This window comes from Fukomys damarensis, unplaced genomic scaffold (assembly GCF_012274545.1).
Source record: "Fukomys damarensis isolate Sample0158 unplaced genomic scaffold, DMR_v1.0_HiC HiC_scaffold_23, whole genome shotgun sequence".
NCBI lineage: Eukaryota > Metazoa > Chordata > Mammalia > Rodentia > Bathyergidae > Fukomys > Fukomys damarensis.
Genome location: NW_022900935.1, coordinates 44,947,471 through 44,961,602, shown reverse-complemented (window position 1 = coordinate 44,961,602; position 14,132 = coordinate 44,947,471). Strand labels below are relative to the sequence as shown.

At 50.7% G+C, this 14,132-nt stretch overlaps 1 protein-coding gene across 16 annotated transcripts in view; it reads right to left on the bottom strand.

The window, feature by feature from the left end:
* Positions 1 to 11,320, bottom strand: part of Cfap74 (cilia and flagella associated protein 74) — a 37,762-nt gene extending 26,442 nt beyond the window's left edge. For 13 of the 16 annotated variants that reach the window (XM_033767494.1, XM_033767484.1, XM_033767488.1 and 10 more), the window contains exons 1-5: positions 11,241 to 11,318; positions 2,405 to 2,475; positions 810 to 894; positions 525 to 671; positions 52 to 150 (exon numbers count right to left, since the gene is read on the bottom strand). In XM_033767494.1, coding sequence (XP_033623385.1) covers positions 52 to 150; positions 525 to 671; positions 810 to 894; positions 2,405 to 2,456 — 383 coding nt within the window. In that variant the 5' untranslated portion in view covers positions 2,457 to 2,475; positions 11,241 to 11,318. Of the gene's footprint in view, positions 1 to 51; positions 151 to 524; positions 672 to 809; positions 895 to 2,404; positions 2,476 to 11,240 lie in introns of all 16 variants that reach the window. The other 3 variants (XM_033767486.1, XM_033767493.1, XM_033767485.1) reach the window with 2 other exon arrangements.
* Between the last annotated feature and the right edge of the window lie 2,812 nt (positions 11,321 to 14,132).

Here is a 14,132-nt window from a genome sequence, read left to right as displayed (position 1 = left end):
CTCCTGCCCCATCTGGACACCAAGCTCCCCATCCCAGCCACAGATGCCTACATGTTGCTGGTTGTTCTCTCCCGGGTGACCTCTTCAGCCACAGTCGCCTGCTGCTTGCTCAGGAGGTCCATCCTCTGGCGACAGGCGCACAGCTCCTCTCTGAGGCGTTGCAGACAGTCAGGCTGTGGCCCCTGAAGCTCCACCTGGGAGCTCCACCCCGCTCTCCCTGGGCCAGGCTGGGGCTGGGGGCACCGCATCCATCAGCGGTCTCTGACTAATGAGCAATGTAGGCAGGGCCTCCCCCATCCAACTCTGGAGAACCCCACCATGGCCACACAGCACAGCACCCAAGGACCATGCGGGGCCAGGAGGTTCCCTGGGTCTGTGCAGCCAGAGCCACTGGGTGCTACGGGCAGGACCCTGCTTCTGTGCTGGGGCCCCCTTGGTTCAGAGCAACAGACTGAAACCCAGAGGGCTCTGTCCTCGGAGCCTGAGGGCCGCTTCTGGACACAGGGCTGCTGGAGCAGGCTCACCGGGTCTTCTGGAGGAACAGCTCCTTCTCCTCGAATGCTTGGTCCAGGAGCTCCAGGCTCCTGTGCAGCTGAGATGCCTGCAGCCTGTCTGTGGCCAAGGTCTCCGGCTTCATTTTCTTAGCATCAGTGCCTCCTTCCTTCCTGGGACTGGGAGTGAAACACCAGTGGCTGCCACCTACTCGGTCCACAGCTCGGATGACCCGGTTCACCTTCACCTGCAGCTACACACCCTACTGCAGAGGCTGCACCCAGGTGGGGGAGTTGCTCCTTTCCCCCAAGAGTTACCAGGGTTGCTCAGGGGCAATCGCATTCTCCGTGACCAGAGGGCCACAATTCATCTCAAACTCTGGATCCTCTAACTTGTCTGTTTCTAGAAATCAAGGCAAGAAGAGTTAAAAAAAAAAAATCTAAACAAAACAAAACAAAACAAAACAAAAACAAACAGCCAGGTGTGGCAGGATGTGCTTGTAATCCTAGCATTCAGGAGGCTGAGGCAGGAATATCACTGGAAGCTGGAGGCCAGCCTGGGCTATACAGAGTTCAAAGCCAGTCTGGACTATGTGGTGAGATCCTGTCTCAAAAACAAACAAGTGACAACAATGAGTTTTAAAAAACCCCTCAAATAAACAGCAGATCAAGAGTTCAAGTCTCAAAGTGGATGGGCTAAGAGGTTTTCAAAGTGGGGTCAAGGAAGGAGGGCCCCCAAGACTTCCTTAGGGGTCTCCAGACTAAACCTGTGCTCAAGGTTGTACTGTCACATGCCAGCCTTTTCCTGTTATTTCCTGTGTGTGTACTAGGGTTGCTGGAGGCCTCTTGGACATAGGAGTCTATGGACCAGATGCCAGTCTAACAGCAGCTCATTATTGCTATTGTGCATTAATAAATACTAAAATCTTTTCAGCTTCACTTTTTCACACAGTAAACATGGAAAGACAGAACCAACATACTTAAAACCTCCTATGTCTCCAAAAAAAATGTTTTTTTTTTTGGTGCCTGGGATCAAACTTGGGTCCTTGTGCTTGTAAGGCAGGCGGCAGAACCACTGAGCTAAATCCCCAGCCCCTCCAACAATTTTTAAATCATGCATGTTGGTCTACATTTGTAATCCCAGAACTCTGGGAGGCTGACGCAGGAGGATCACAAATTCAAGCCCAGCCTGGGCAATTTAGCAACTTATCAGTGAAGCCCTGTCTCAAAATAAACAATTAGAAAGGGCCAGCAAAGGCCCTTGGTTCAATCCCCAATACTGGAAAAAAATAAAGTAGAGGGGTTCTTGAGAATTCTTGTCTTAGGAAATCACCACAGACTTCCAGCAAAACATGGCAAGTTGAACTTCTGGGTTTATTACCATGTGGCTGTTCAATCTCTGTAAAAATGACCGAAAAGGAATTTGGAATGCACAGAGCCGGCCATCACAGGAGCATGACAGAGGGAGGACAGTGGGTAGCACGGCCCATTGCCACCCATCCCCGGAACTGGAGGCCATGCTGGCCGGAACCCAGGGCCCATGCTGAAATGCTGCCTGGGGATCAGCCTAAGACCCCAAAAAGGGCGTCTCAGAAAGAGTTCACACCATCAGAAATTTTAAGAAGAAAATCTAAACACTTCTAGAAGAAAATAAAAACAGGTCACATTCAAAGGACTGGGTTAAAAACAGCCCCCAACTTATCAATAGTGAGGCTGGAAACTAGAAAATGACAGTGCCTCTTTCAACATTCTCAGCCCTCATTTATCCTTCTTTCAACTAAAGATAGTAATATCAGCTCCTTTTTGTTGAGGAAACATATGAACTTAATAGACCCAGTGTCCCTGCAATGAACAGAATTAAAGCCCGAGGCCCCTTGCTGCCTTGCTGGAGAGAAGTGAGCAGTTTTTACTACCATCCTCCACCATGCCATCCTTGTAGGGGACCAGGCCAGCGTCTTCCTCCATCCTGGGAGACAGAAGTCAGCTGTGAAAGAAATCATTACAAAATATAGATCAACAAGATCACAGATTTAAAAAAAAAAGTTTGAACAGTGGCACCATGCCTGCCTGGCAAGCACAAAGTCCTGAGTTTGAGTTCAACCCCTGGTTCCAGGGGGAAAAAAGGTTCATGCTGTCTCATTAAAAATACATTAAGAGAGGGCTGGGGATTTAGCTCAGTGGTGTCTCCATCTGCCTTGCTAAGCGCAAGGACCCGAGTTCTATCCCCCCACAAAAAAAGAATTTATTTAAAAAAAAAATTAAGAGGCTGGGCGTGGTGGTGCACACCTGTAATCCCAGCACTTGGGAGGCTGAAGCAGGAGGATCACTGTGAGTTTGAGACCAGCCTGGGCTACATAGTGAGTTCCAGGTCAGTCTCAACTACATAGTGAGACCCTGTCTCAAAAAAACAAACAAAACAAAACAAAGCAAAACAAAATAAAACAAAAATACATTAAGAAAATGAATAGAAAACCACACACTAGGATATCTGTAGTTCAGATACACAAACAAAAAAACAAAGCAAAACAAAATAAAACAAAAATACATTAAGAAAATGAATAGAAAACCACACACTAGGATATCTGTAGTTCAGATACCAGACAAAGGCCTTGTATCCAGAATATATAAAGAGCTCCTAAATATCAACAGTATAAAATCCAACTCTAATTTTAAAGTCAAAAGATTTAGAACAGCTATGAAGAGCTCCTAAATATCAACAGTATAAAGTCCAACTCTAATTTTAAAGTCAAAAGATTTAGAACAGCTATGACAAAAGAATATGCAGAAATGGTCAATAAGAACATGACACTTTCTGAGACATTTACAGTCACTGGGAAAATGCAAACTGAGATCACAGTGAGACATCACTGTACAGGAGCTAGAAAGCCTGAAATACAGAATTCTGGCCCCATGAGGTCTGGGGAGGAGGCAGGACTTGCCTCTGCCAGGAGCTTCTAAATGCTTCCCAAAGCCTGAGCCCCAATCCTGCGTGCTGCTAAGAAACAGTGGCGCGTCCACAGCAGAACAGTTAGAGCAACTTGTTCTTCATTTTCTCTTCTTCAATTCTTTTTTTTGGTACTGGGGATCGAACATGGGTCCTTGTGCTTGCGAAGCAGGTGGTGGAACCACTGAGCTAAATCCCTGGTCCTAGAGTGAGGAGCCCATTCTTAATAGCGCCAACCTGGAAACACTGCAAATGTCCATCAGTATAAGAATGAGAAACAAATTGTGGGACGTTCACACAGGGAAAATGCTCAGCTATGAAGAGCGAGGCGCCAGCGGACACAAGGCAAATGAGCCCTGACAGCCCCAAGTCAAAGAGGCCAGAGCCCAGAGAGGCCCCAGTGTAGGCGAGATAGGGCGTGCACCAGGAATCAGAGAGGTGGGCAACACAGCCGGGGGGAGGAAGAGCTGTCGGGAACTCAGGGGATGGAAGGAAGGGTGCGGTACTTCATTGGGGGTAGCAGTTATACAGGTGAGGGAATCTATCAAAAATGCTGGCAGCCCAGCATTTAGGATTGACACATCCCCTTGCATATGAATTCTATCATGACAGAACACACATGGACAGGGCCTCACTATGTAGCCCAGGCTAACCTCAAACTCTCAGTGATCCTCCTGCCTCAGCCTCCTGAATGCGTCACCATGCCTGGCATTCAGAAAAAAATTTTAAAGAACTTCAGAGTATTCATCATACTTTGGCTATCATTTGGGGAATGCTAAGAGCTTGCTCATATGGACTTGCAGTACAGAGTTTCATATGCCCACAGGTTAGCATTAAAGACTTTCACTAAAGAAAGAATGTTGGGGAGGGACAGGGAAAGGAATAAATATGAGAAAAGGAAAAAACAGAAACAAAGTGTAAATAGAAAGGGTGGAGGGGGTGAAGGGAGGGCAGTGGGACAGGGAAAAATAAGAACCAAGATAGATTATGTAAAGGTACAGATTTCCAATGATGAATATCAGCATATAGTAAACCTAAAATGTACCAATAAACTCAATGAATAAAAAGAAAGAAAGAATGTTAAACAAGTAACGGTACATTCATTAGCACCTCAGTCTGTCTTGTGAAAGCTAAACTTAAGGAATGGCTTTCACTTACTTTCCAATGTGATTGGTTTCAATGCCTATCGATCCAGATAGCCAACATGGTGACTGGTGATGAAAGAGTGTCTCCCACACACTTAAGTCACCGTTTCAGCTACACAAGCAGTCGTCCACCCCTGGGAATGGACCATATGTATCACAGGTAGATGCTGGCAACAGCCAGACCACTGGGCTGGGCTCTCACAGCTCCCAGTGGACACAGCTTCCCGCGGATGCCCCAGGGACAGGCTGCTTGTGGGCTGCCTGCCTGCTGAGTGCCAGAGCAGGGCTCCTGTGGCCACTCCCAGGTGTCCAGATCCTCCTCACTGATGAGAGAGAAAGAGTCTTTTCCCAGCACAGGTCTGTCTACCAGGACAAAGCCAATGGGAGATGCAGGGGACAGCGTGGTGTCCCTCGGGAGGGCCCCAGGCACAGAGCAGGATGGCAGGGTCTCTCGTGTGGGGACAGGCTCTCAAAAGCGAGTGCCACTGTCCTGGGGCCACACTTGGCTGGGTGGCTGGCTAGTAACAATGACAAGCGCTAGGCAAAGTTGTATTTCATTTTCTTTAAAAACCAGGAAGAGCTTGCCAAACACTGGGAAGCTGCCAGTTTAAAATCCAAGTGAAGGCAAGAATAGAAATGACTTAAATGGCCAAGCTCAAGGGAAGCATCTTCTCAAACCGGATTTGGAAAAAACAGTAATCAAAGCCAAACACTCTACTACTTAGAGATGCACTGAAACCCAGGCTTGTGCTACACTGTATGTTTAGGCCAGAAAGAGAAGCACTGTGTATAAACTGTAAACAGGGAGACGCATAGGCGCCCAGCAGCCGACACCAGCGAGGCAAAGCTGGGGATGACAGCCCTTGCACCCAGGGCCCTGTGTGGCCAAAACGCAGCGGCGCTCAGCCCACAGGAGCAGTGGACCACCTCAGCCAGCATGGGAGAGAGTGGCCAGAAAGTCCGATTTCCATTCCCATTTTGGTCAAACACAGCAAACACAGCAAACTTGGATCAGAGAAGAGCAGCCAGAAGACAAGTGGGCGGTAACCCACTCAGGCCCACTGCTCACTGCTGGGCAGCGTCCTTGGACACCGGCACCCTGGTCACTCTGCAGTGCTCTTTTGGGGCCAGGTGTTGGCCAGCCCGGGCCACCACAGGAGAGGTGCAGAGATGACCGGCTCGCCACAGCAGAATTTTATTCTCTAGCTCTGCCACACAGCAGTGAGTAGTTAGTAATAGGGTGTTGTACATTTCTGAACTGCCAAGGGAGGAAATTTCAAATGTTCTCCCTGTAAAAGTGTGAAGTATTTGAGGTGACAGATATGTTAATTTAGTTATTCCACATTGGGTTCATAAAAATAACATCACTTTTTAGGGCAGGGTGGCACACGCCTGTAATCCCAGGCCTCGGGAGGTTGAGGCTGGAGGATCACCAGGAGTTTGAAGCCAGCCTGTATACAGTGAAACCTTGTCTCAGAAAAAAACCAAAACCAAAAACACCTACACCTGAGAACAAGGACCTGCATGCACAATTCAGTGGGGAAACGCTCGCCTAGCATACACAAGGGCCTGGGTTTGATACCCAACACTGCAAAAAGAAGAAAAAGAAGAACAAAAGGACAGAACGCTGACACTCACTAAAGCTACTTCTCAGTGTTCACCAGCTTTGCCCACCCAGAGCTATCATTGCAGCAGGAATGACAGGCTAAGGATCAGAAGGAGGAAAGGTCATTATTTTCAGATAAAACGATTATATATGTAGAAAATCCAAAGGAATACACAGTCAGATTATTAAAATTATTAACTTGGCAGTGTTGCTAGATACAACTTCAGTAATAAAATTCAAATGTCTTCCTATTTACCAGAACAAATAACAGAAAATGGGATTGGAAAAGCTATCACTAGCAAGTCACATCAAAGCCACAAGGACGGGTATGACAAAGACAGGCAAATCCTGTGAGGACAAAACGGAGATGGCCGCAGGCAGCACTGAAGTAGACTTACATAAAAATAAATGGACATAGGACTGGGGATTCAGCTCAGTGGTGCCGCCACCTGCCTCACAAGCGCAAGGTTCCGAGTTCGATCCCCAGTTAAATAAAAAACAAAAAAATAAATGGACAAATGACCCAGTTTCCTCAACACACACACAAGGGTGGAATGGGAGGGAAGAGCCATTTGGGTGCAGGGGCCACTGCCATGTGGACCGTAGCCAGGATCCTGGCTCATGTGAACAGCTCTGTGCCCCAAGTCAGTGCTGAGCCCCAGGGCAGAGGGTGTTGGGTGCAGGAGTTTCCTGACCTCTGATGCAGCTGAGAACGACTTCGAGGCTGTTGCAGAGGAGCCTCTGCCTGTGAGGGGAGCTGCGTGTGTGTGGGGGGGTTCTGCCTCAGGCTTTTCCTGACCTTGTCACCAGAGCTGAACCAGGCAGGGGACTGGATACAGGGATCGGGGACCCCGCAGGACACCGCTGCGGCAGGATGGTGGGGACCCAGGTTCACAGAACCCTCCCTGCTGTCCCCATGTTGAAATTTTTCCACAATAAAAGTTTGATAAAAAAAGAAAGTCTCAATACTGTAAGAAAGGGTGGGTTCGGGTGTTGGAGACTCAATGTCAGGATGTCTTCTTCCCATTTTGCTTTAGAGATTCCTTAAGCCCAAGCAGGAGAGAGACAGAGAGACAGAGAGAGAAAGAGTCAGAGAAAGACACAGAGGCACAGAGACAATGAGATGAGAGAGAGATTTGGGGTCAGGCGCTGGAAGGGGCACCAAGGTCTCGATTTGCTCAGGAAAGCACCGGTCAAGAGCTGCTGAGGAGACCCCAGCAGAGTCCCCAGCGTGGAGTCAAGAACTTCTGTACAGGTGAGTCTGAGGAGGAGGCTCTGCACCACAGAGCAGAAGACGGTCGCAACCCAGGGCCTACATGTTGAGCAGCATCCCCAGCCCTGTCTGTGTATTTTGTTTGAAGATCAAGTTGCTAGGGACTCCAACTTTCAATTCTCCTGCTTCAGCCTCCCAGGGTGTACCACGCCCAGCTTCAGCATTATTTTAAACCAGACACATTCCAGCTGGGATGAAGTCACTTCTGTCCTGACTAAGGATACTGCTCTTTCTGACTCCGAGGCCAACACCAGGAGTCTGCATTCCTGTGCCATCTCTGGCTCCTGCCCGGCTCCCTCTCTTTTTTTGGCCCCACAGTGCCCAGGTCTGTCCTCCCACACCTTACTCCCTTATGGAGACAGGGAGAGGATACATTTCCTTGCCTTCCACATCCTGTGCCACTCGCACTCCTGGGCACCAGGGCCCGGTTACCTGCTCCATGGCCCCTGCTGGCCACATGCCTGGAGCATGGAACCTGTGTCCACCACAGGACCTTGTGATAACCTTGGGCTGCTGATGACCCAGGCAGCCAGCCTCCTGGCTCCATGTTGCTGAGTAGCAGCCTGAGTTCTCTGCCATGGAGCCTCAGGAGCAAAGATGTGACTGCCAGGGCCTGGCCAGACCTCCCCTTGGCGCCCAGCCTCCAGGAGCTCTGACATGTGGCACTGACTTCTGGGGCTGCTGCAATGAAGAACCACCATCAGGGGCTTACACTGCAGAAATGGGTCCCCATAGGCCGGTGGGGCCACGCGCCCCTGAAGGTACCAAGGGAGGCACTGCTTGGGCCCCTTCTGGCTGCGGGGAGCTCTCCACCCAGTCTTCATGTGACTCCTCTCTGTGCACCTCTGCATTCTGGTTTCTCTTTTTCCCAGGTGCCAGTTACCCTGGGTCGGGGGCCCACTTTGTCTCAATACAATCCCACAAGAAACCACAGTTCAACTCTAACACACAATGCAAAGGGACCACAGCTGGAAGCAGCCTCAGTGGCTTCAGCGGCCCAGGGGCATGACTCAGAGGCGTGACACCGTGTGGCCCTGAAGATTCATGAGTATAGCCAGTGAAGAGCAGGAATGGACTTCTAAGAAGGAGGAGGGAGGAGACGTGGTCTTGCTCTCCCTCTTCCCTTCCTTCACCCTTAAGCAGGAGCCTGGGCAGGCAGGTGATGCAGGCTGTGCTGGGCTGTGGTGGTGGAGTCTACAGGGAGGAGGCAGCCCCACGAATGGCGTTAGAGCCTGGGCAGGGTGAGGCAGTCATCCACTGTGGGTCACCCAGCTCACACCTGAGAAGCACAGCATATCTGCACACCTCAGAGTACCTCCCAAGACAATGAGTCTCACCTGCAGGGGAAAGCTACTTCCTAGTGGAATGCTGGCAAATGCCAAAGAGAACAGCTATGGTGCAGACTGAGAATGTCCCCCACAGAGGCAGCCACTTTGAGTGCGACTTGGAAGGATGCATCTCCATCCCCGGTTCTTCAATTCTTCTCTGCTCCCAGCTGCCATGAGGGAAGCAGCTCTCCTCCACCAGGTCCCTCTGCCATGCCCTGCAGCCAGCCCAGTCATGAACTGTAAATGCGAGCCCAAATAAAACTCTATTCCTTTAAATTGTGGGTGTGAGGTATTCTGTCCCAGTGATGAAAACAGTATCTAAAACAAAATTTGATACCAGGAATGGAGTCATTTATAGCTACTTGACCATGTGGTTCAGAAGCCTTTGGAATTGGTGGAGAGAAGTTTGGAAAGGTTTTCAGATGCCAACTAGAGAAACTAAAAGGTGGGTTTGATGGGAGATTCTGGCCAGAGCTCAGAAGGCTAGAATCAGACAGGAACACAACTGCTAAGGACCAGGCCCAGCTGGTTTCAGTTGGGAACAACTGAAGCAAGGACTTCATCATCAGTTGGACTCCAGGCCATGTGCATTAGGCTCTGGCAGAAAATGTATCTACATGCTGGGGATTTAGCTCATTGGTGCTGCCACCTGTCACACAGGCAGAGGCACCACTGAGCTAAATCCATGGCCCAGAAAATTGTTTCTTAGGATTCAATTCACAGTCCTCAGTCATTCAGGCACTCAGAGGCCTCAGCAGCCATGACCCAAGGGGGCCTGGCTTCTACTTGAGCTGGTGGCAGATCTTGGAATCACCCACATGGTGCTGGTTTTACAGGCATGCAGAATGCAAAAGTTGTGAGGTCAGGGAGGCTTCTACCCTAATATCAAAGGAAGACCTGAGAGGCCAGGCAGTGTGGCCCTGAGAGGGCAGTGTGTGAAGCGTGAGGGTGAAGCTGAAGGGGCAGCGGGGACTCCAGGAAGTTGGAGAAGCCAGGAACATGAGATGTTCCCTGAGGAAGACTGCACACAGTCAGCAAAGCCAGCCCAAGAGAGAAGCCCTGAGAGCCTGCAACCTGCAGATGAGGGCATGCTCAAAGGGTATGAAGCACACCACCATCACCATTAGAGGCTCTTAGAGATGGACTAAATGAATTTTGCATAGAGATGCACATGAGTCTTTTGGGGCCAGGAACAGAGTGTATGGCTTAGATTTTGATGTCCCTTGGAGGACTCATGAGCTCATAGGTGGGGCTTTTGGAAGATGACTGAATCATGGGGTGACAGCTGACTCCCTGTTAGGAGGTGGGGTCTTGGCTGCAGGTGCCCCCCTGGGGGCGTGGCCTGGGGCCTCTCCTCTCACTGCTCACTGACTAATACCATTGATCAGCTCTCCTCCCCTGTGCTCCTCTGCCCTGCAGTATTCTGCCTCAGAGCCAGTCATGGACTGTAACTGTGAGCCTAAACAAACCTCTTCCTTTAAGTTGTGGATGTCCGGGGGTTTTGTCCCCACAATTCAGAAAGTAAGACAGGGAAAATCCAACACCTTTCCTGCCAAAGATGCACAGCAAGACTCTGATCACGTGGGAATAGCAGACAAACCCAGTGGAGGGGCTTTCTACAGAAGCAAGTAGTGGGAACCTCCAAGAGTCAGACCAGGAAAGACTCCTGAGGCTGGGAATGTTCTGGACTGGCAGCGACTAGACAAACACGAGGACAATTCAGAGCAGCTGTTGCCATGTGCTTGCCAGGGGCTGGCGCCGGACAGCGCTGGATTTTCAAAAAAAAAAAAAAAAAAAGTGACATTATTCCTTTTATATAAAGTTTGAAAATAGGTGAAACTTTGTTAGGAATGCATATTCAGGTAGTAAAATTAAAGAAAAGCAAAGAAATCAGCACCACAAAAAGAGTCCACTGTCAGCAAGTGGGAGGGCTCTCAGGTGGCAAACGGGGGACTTGGGCAGGGAGGGATCGCCTTTCCAGCAGCTGCTGCAGTTTGCACAGGTAGGTGACCGGTGCACCTGGGGATGCAGGGGATCCCTGTTAGGGAGCTCTGGCTCCGGCTGTCAGGGGGTCTGTAGTTTAATACCCGCAGAGTAAATGATGCAGATAAGAGGAGCATGCCTTCATGGAAAACAAATTAACAGAGGACCACTGCTTCCAGAATCTGGGTTTGCAACTTAGCGCTGGACTGGAAGCCTCTGGGACAGGCACCACCTCTCACGCCCCGAACACGGAGTGTACTCTGCAGCCCTGTGCCAAGGTAGCTCGCCAGCTCTGCAGGACGGTGGGGTGGGGGACGCGGCACGACACCTCAGGTACCTGCATACGGCCCCGCCCCTTCCACTTCTCCCTTTCCCCAAGTCCCCTGCAGGCCCTCCGAAGTCTGCACTCCTAGCCCCCCTATATAATCCCCGGCGAGAGGCTTCACTGCTCGCCTACCGCCTGCACCCACCTCTCAGTGGTCCTCGGGGGCGGTGAAGCACCAGTAGTGGCGGCTGAATGCCCACGCGGTTCCATGGCAACCAACGCTCCAGGGGCGGAGCGGGGGCGGGGTCCGCGCAGGAGCAGTCGTCCCTATTCCCGGGCAGTGCGAGCTCCTCTCTAGGATAGCGGGGACCCCGGGGACGGTGCAGCGACCCCAGACCCCGGACAGGTCGTCCCTGGTCGGCTTATGTGTTACTGACCGCCAGCGTAGAAAAACTAGCGTTTCTGTGGAGTCGAAATCTGGATCCTCCGGGGAAAGCGCAGCAGCCTGGGACACAGCCGGGGCGCCTGTAGCACCGCACACCGGTCCTTCCCGGCGGGGTCCCCTTCTCCTCGCCCTCCTGATCCTGCCCTTGAGGAGCCGACCTGAGTCACAGGGTCATCCCGCAGTGGCTGCTGTAAGAGAAAGGGCTTGCACCTCCCCCACCCAAGTCACAGGTGTTTTCTGATCCTTGTGTGTGTGTGTGTTTTGCTGGGGATGCAACGCAGGAGCTCTACCTCTGAGCTGCACCCCTAGTATTTAAAAAAATTTTTAGTTATTTTGAGACAAGGTCTAGCTAAATTGCCCACATGGGACAGGAACTCGAGTCCCTCCTGCCTCATCCTCACTCAATGCTGGGATTACAGTCATTTGGCACCCCTGGTAGACCATATGCCAAGGGCGACAGTGAAGAAACCTCAAGTCATTTGCAATAACCCTGGCATATGATGTGTGACTCACTTTCCTGTCACTGGGACAAAATACCTGACCCCTATAGCTTAGAGGAGAGGATTACTTTGGCTCACAATTTCTGGGGGTTCACTCCATGGTTGCTAGCTAGAAGCTGCATGGTCACCTGGCTTGGTGGAGGAAGGGTACCTCATGGCAGCCAGGAAGAAGAGAGAAGGGAGGAGCAGGGGCAAGACACACCTTGCAGGTCATGCCACAGCCACCTCCTCCAACTGGCCTGGCCTCCTACTACACATTCTGCTATGAACTCATCCCTGGACCCAATCACCTTCCACACAGGAGGCTATGAGGGACATTTTGGTCTAAACCATAGCTTGGTCATGGTCACCATATTGTTTTTGCTCTTCTGTAGTTTTATAAAGTGAGATAAAGCAAACGAGTAATCCTGTAAATAATATGAGGAGCCAGTACTTTCAGCTTCAGAGAAGACCCACAGATAAAAAATAAGAAGTGAAAATGCTGTGAATTTTGGGTTTGAATGCAAAATTTAGTATGAACTAGTTTCTTTTCAGTGCTGGGAATTATCTAGGGTCTTATTGTGTTAAGCAAACACTCTACCACTGAGCTACATCTCCAATCCTAGTATCTTTCTTTTAAAATGTATTTCTTAGTTCTGTCCCCTGAGAAGGTATACAGTTGTCCAATTGATTATGCAATAGTCATTGTGGCCACTTACATTGAATAAAATGAAATACAGTATCTGCACAAATACTGGTCCACCAATATCCACAACAGTATCACTTTTTGCATGCACTGATAGACAGAAGTGGCCTGTGGCACATTTTGTGCTGTGCGTATTTTATCGCAATAGTTCTAGTTAAGTGAAATCTAAAGTCCCATTCCTCAGTCACCCAGGCCACATTTCAAGTGTGCAGCAGCCTGCGTGGCCAGCAGCTCTCGCCTTCTCTGGGATGGCACCAGCTTGGCCGGAAGCAGTGACCCCACCACATGACTGGCTGGCTCTTCCTGGCTGAAAATGCTGGTGCCGGATGAGTGGAAGAGGATGTGCAGTACACTGCTGGAGCATATGCTAGCGAGAAGCAAGAGACTGCCCACAAGTCAGTCCAGTGTCAGGGGGAAGGGCTCTCACAGGCCAAAATGGGGACAATTTCCATATGAAAACAGCACGGCCATGGATGGACAGGTCAAACAAGTTCATATCCAAGGGTTCCACTTAGAAATTAAAAAGCAATGGCTAGCTCTGCTAGGTACTAAGTACTCTCCTGGACACTGCTCCAACTGCCCCTTGGGGAAGGACCTGCATTTAGCGGGAGGGGCTCAGCCAGCTGCCCACCTCCAGCTGCAGGGACCATGGTGGTGTTTGAGCCATCACCACTGTCCTTTTGGGCAGCTCCTGCCAGGACCCAAGGCAGAGCCCTGGGCAGCCATATCTACAAGGCAGACCCCCTGCTCCCATTAGCCTTCTCTGTATGTCCTGCCTGCTCCGTGTCCCTGTGCAGACATGGAGCGGGTGCTGAGGTCCGAGGGCTCAGCCCAGTTCCTTCCTCCACTGGGAGCTGTCATAGGTGTGAGCCCCAGCAAGGCCTTCGTGTTCCCACTTTTGCTCATGGGCTGTCTGCAGGATGCAAGTTGCCCAGCTGGTACCAGCAATGGCTTGAGAAAGCAGACAGTGAGATGTGGTTTTACCTGGTCACTGGCTGGCTGCCCAGTGGTGGAGAGGCGCCGACCTGGTGGTGCTGACGCTGTGCACGGGGTGAGGCCAATGAGAGGCTTCTCATACAACTGGGAAAACAAAGGTGAGGACAGCGCAGCATGCTTCGGGAACTGTGCGGTACAGGCAATGTCCAGCTGCTGTTCAGCGACAGTGATATCCTACCTAGAAGCTGGCAAACCACAGAAATAAAGTATGGCGCCCTAGTGCCGTGGCCCTGCAGAGGCCCGATCTGTGCAGAGGGAGAAAGCCAGCCCCACTAGAGCGAGGTGCTCAGGGTGGAGCTGGCTGAGGTGCTGGTGACCCTGCCTGAGAGTGAAGTGCAGCCTGGCTCGGGGTGTGGACCTCCAGGCAGGGCCTGTGCCTCACTGCCTAGACTCCTCTGGACCTAGTATGTGTGGACAGGGACGGCGAAGCCCAGCCCTTTCTTTTTTTTTTTTCAAGATTTTTTTTTTTTT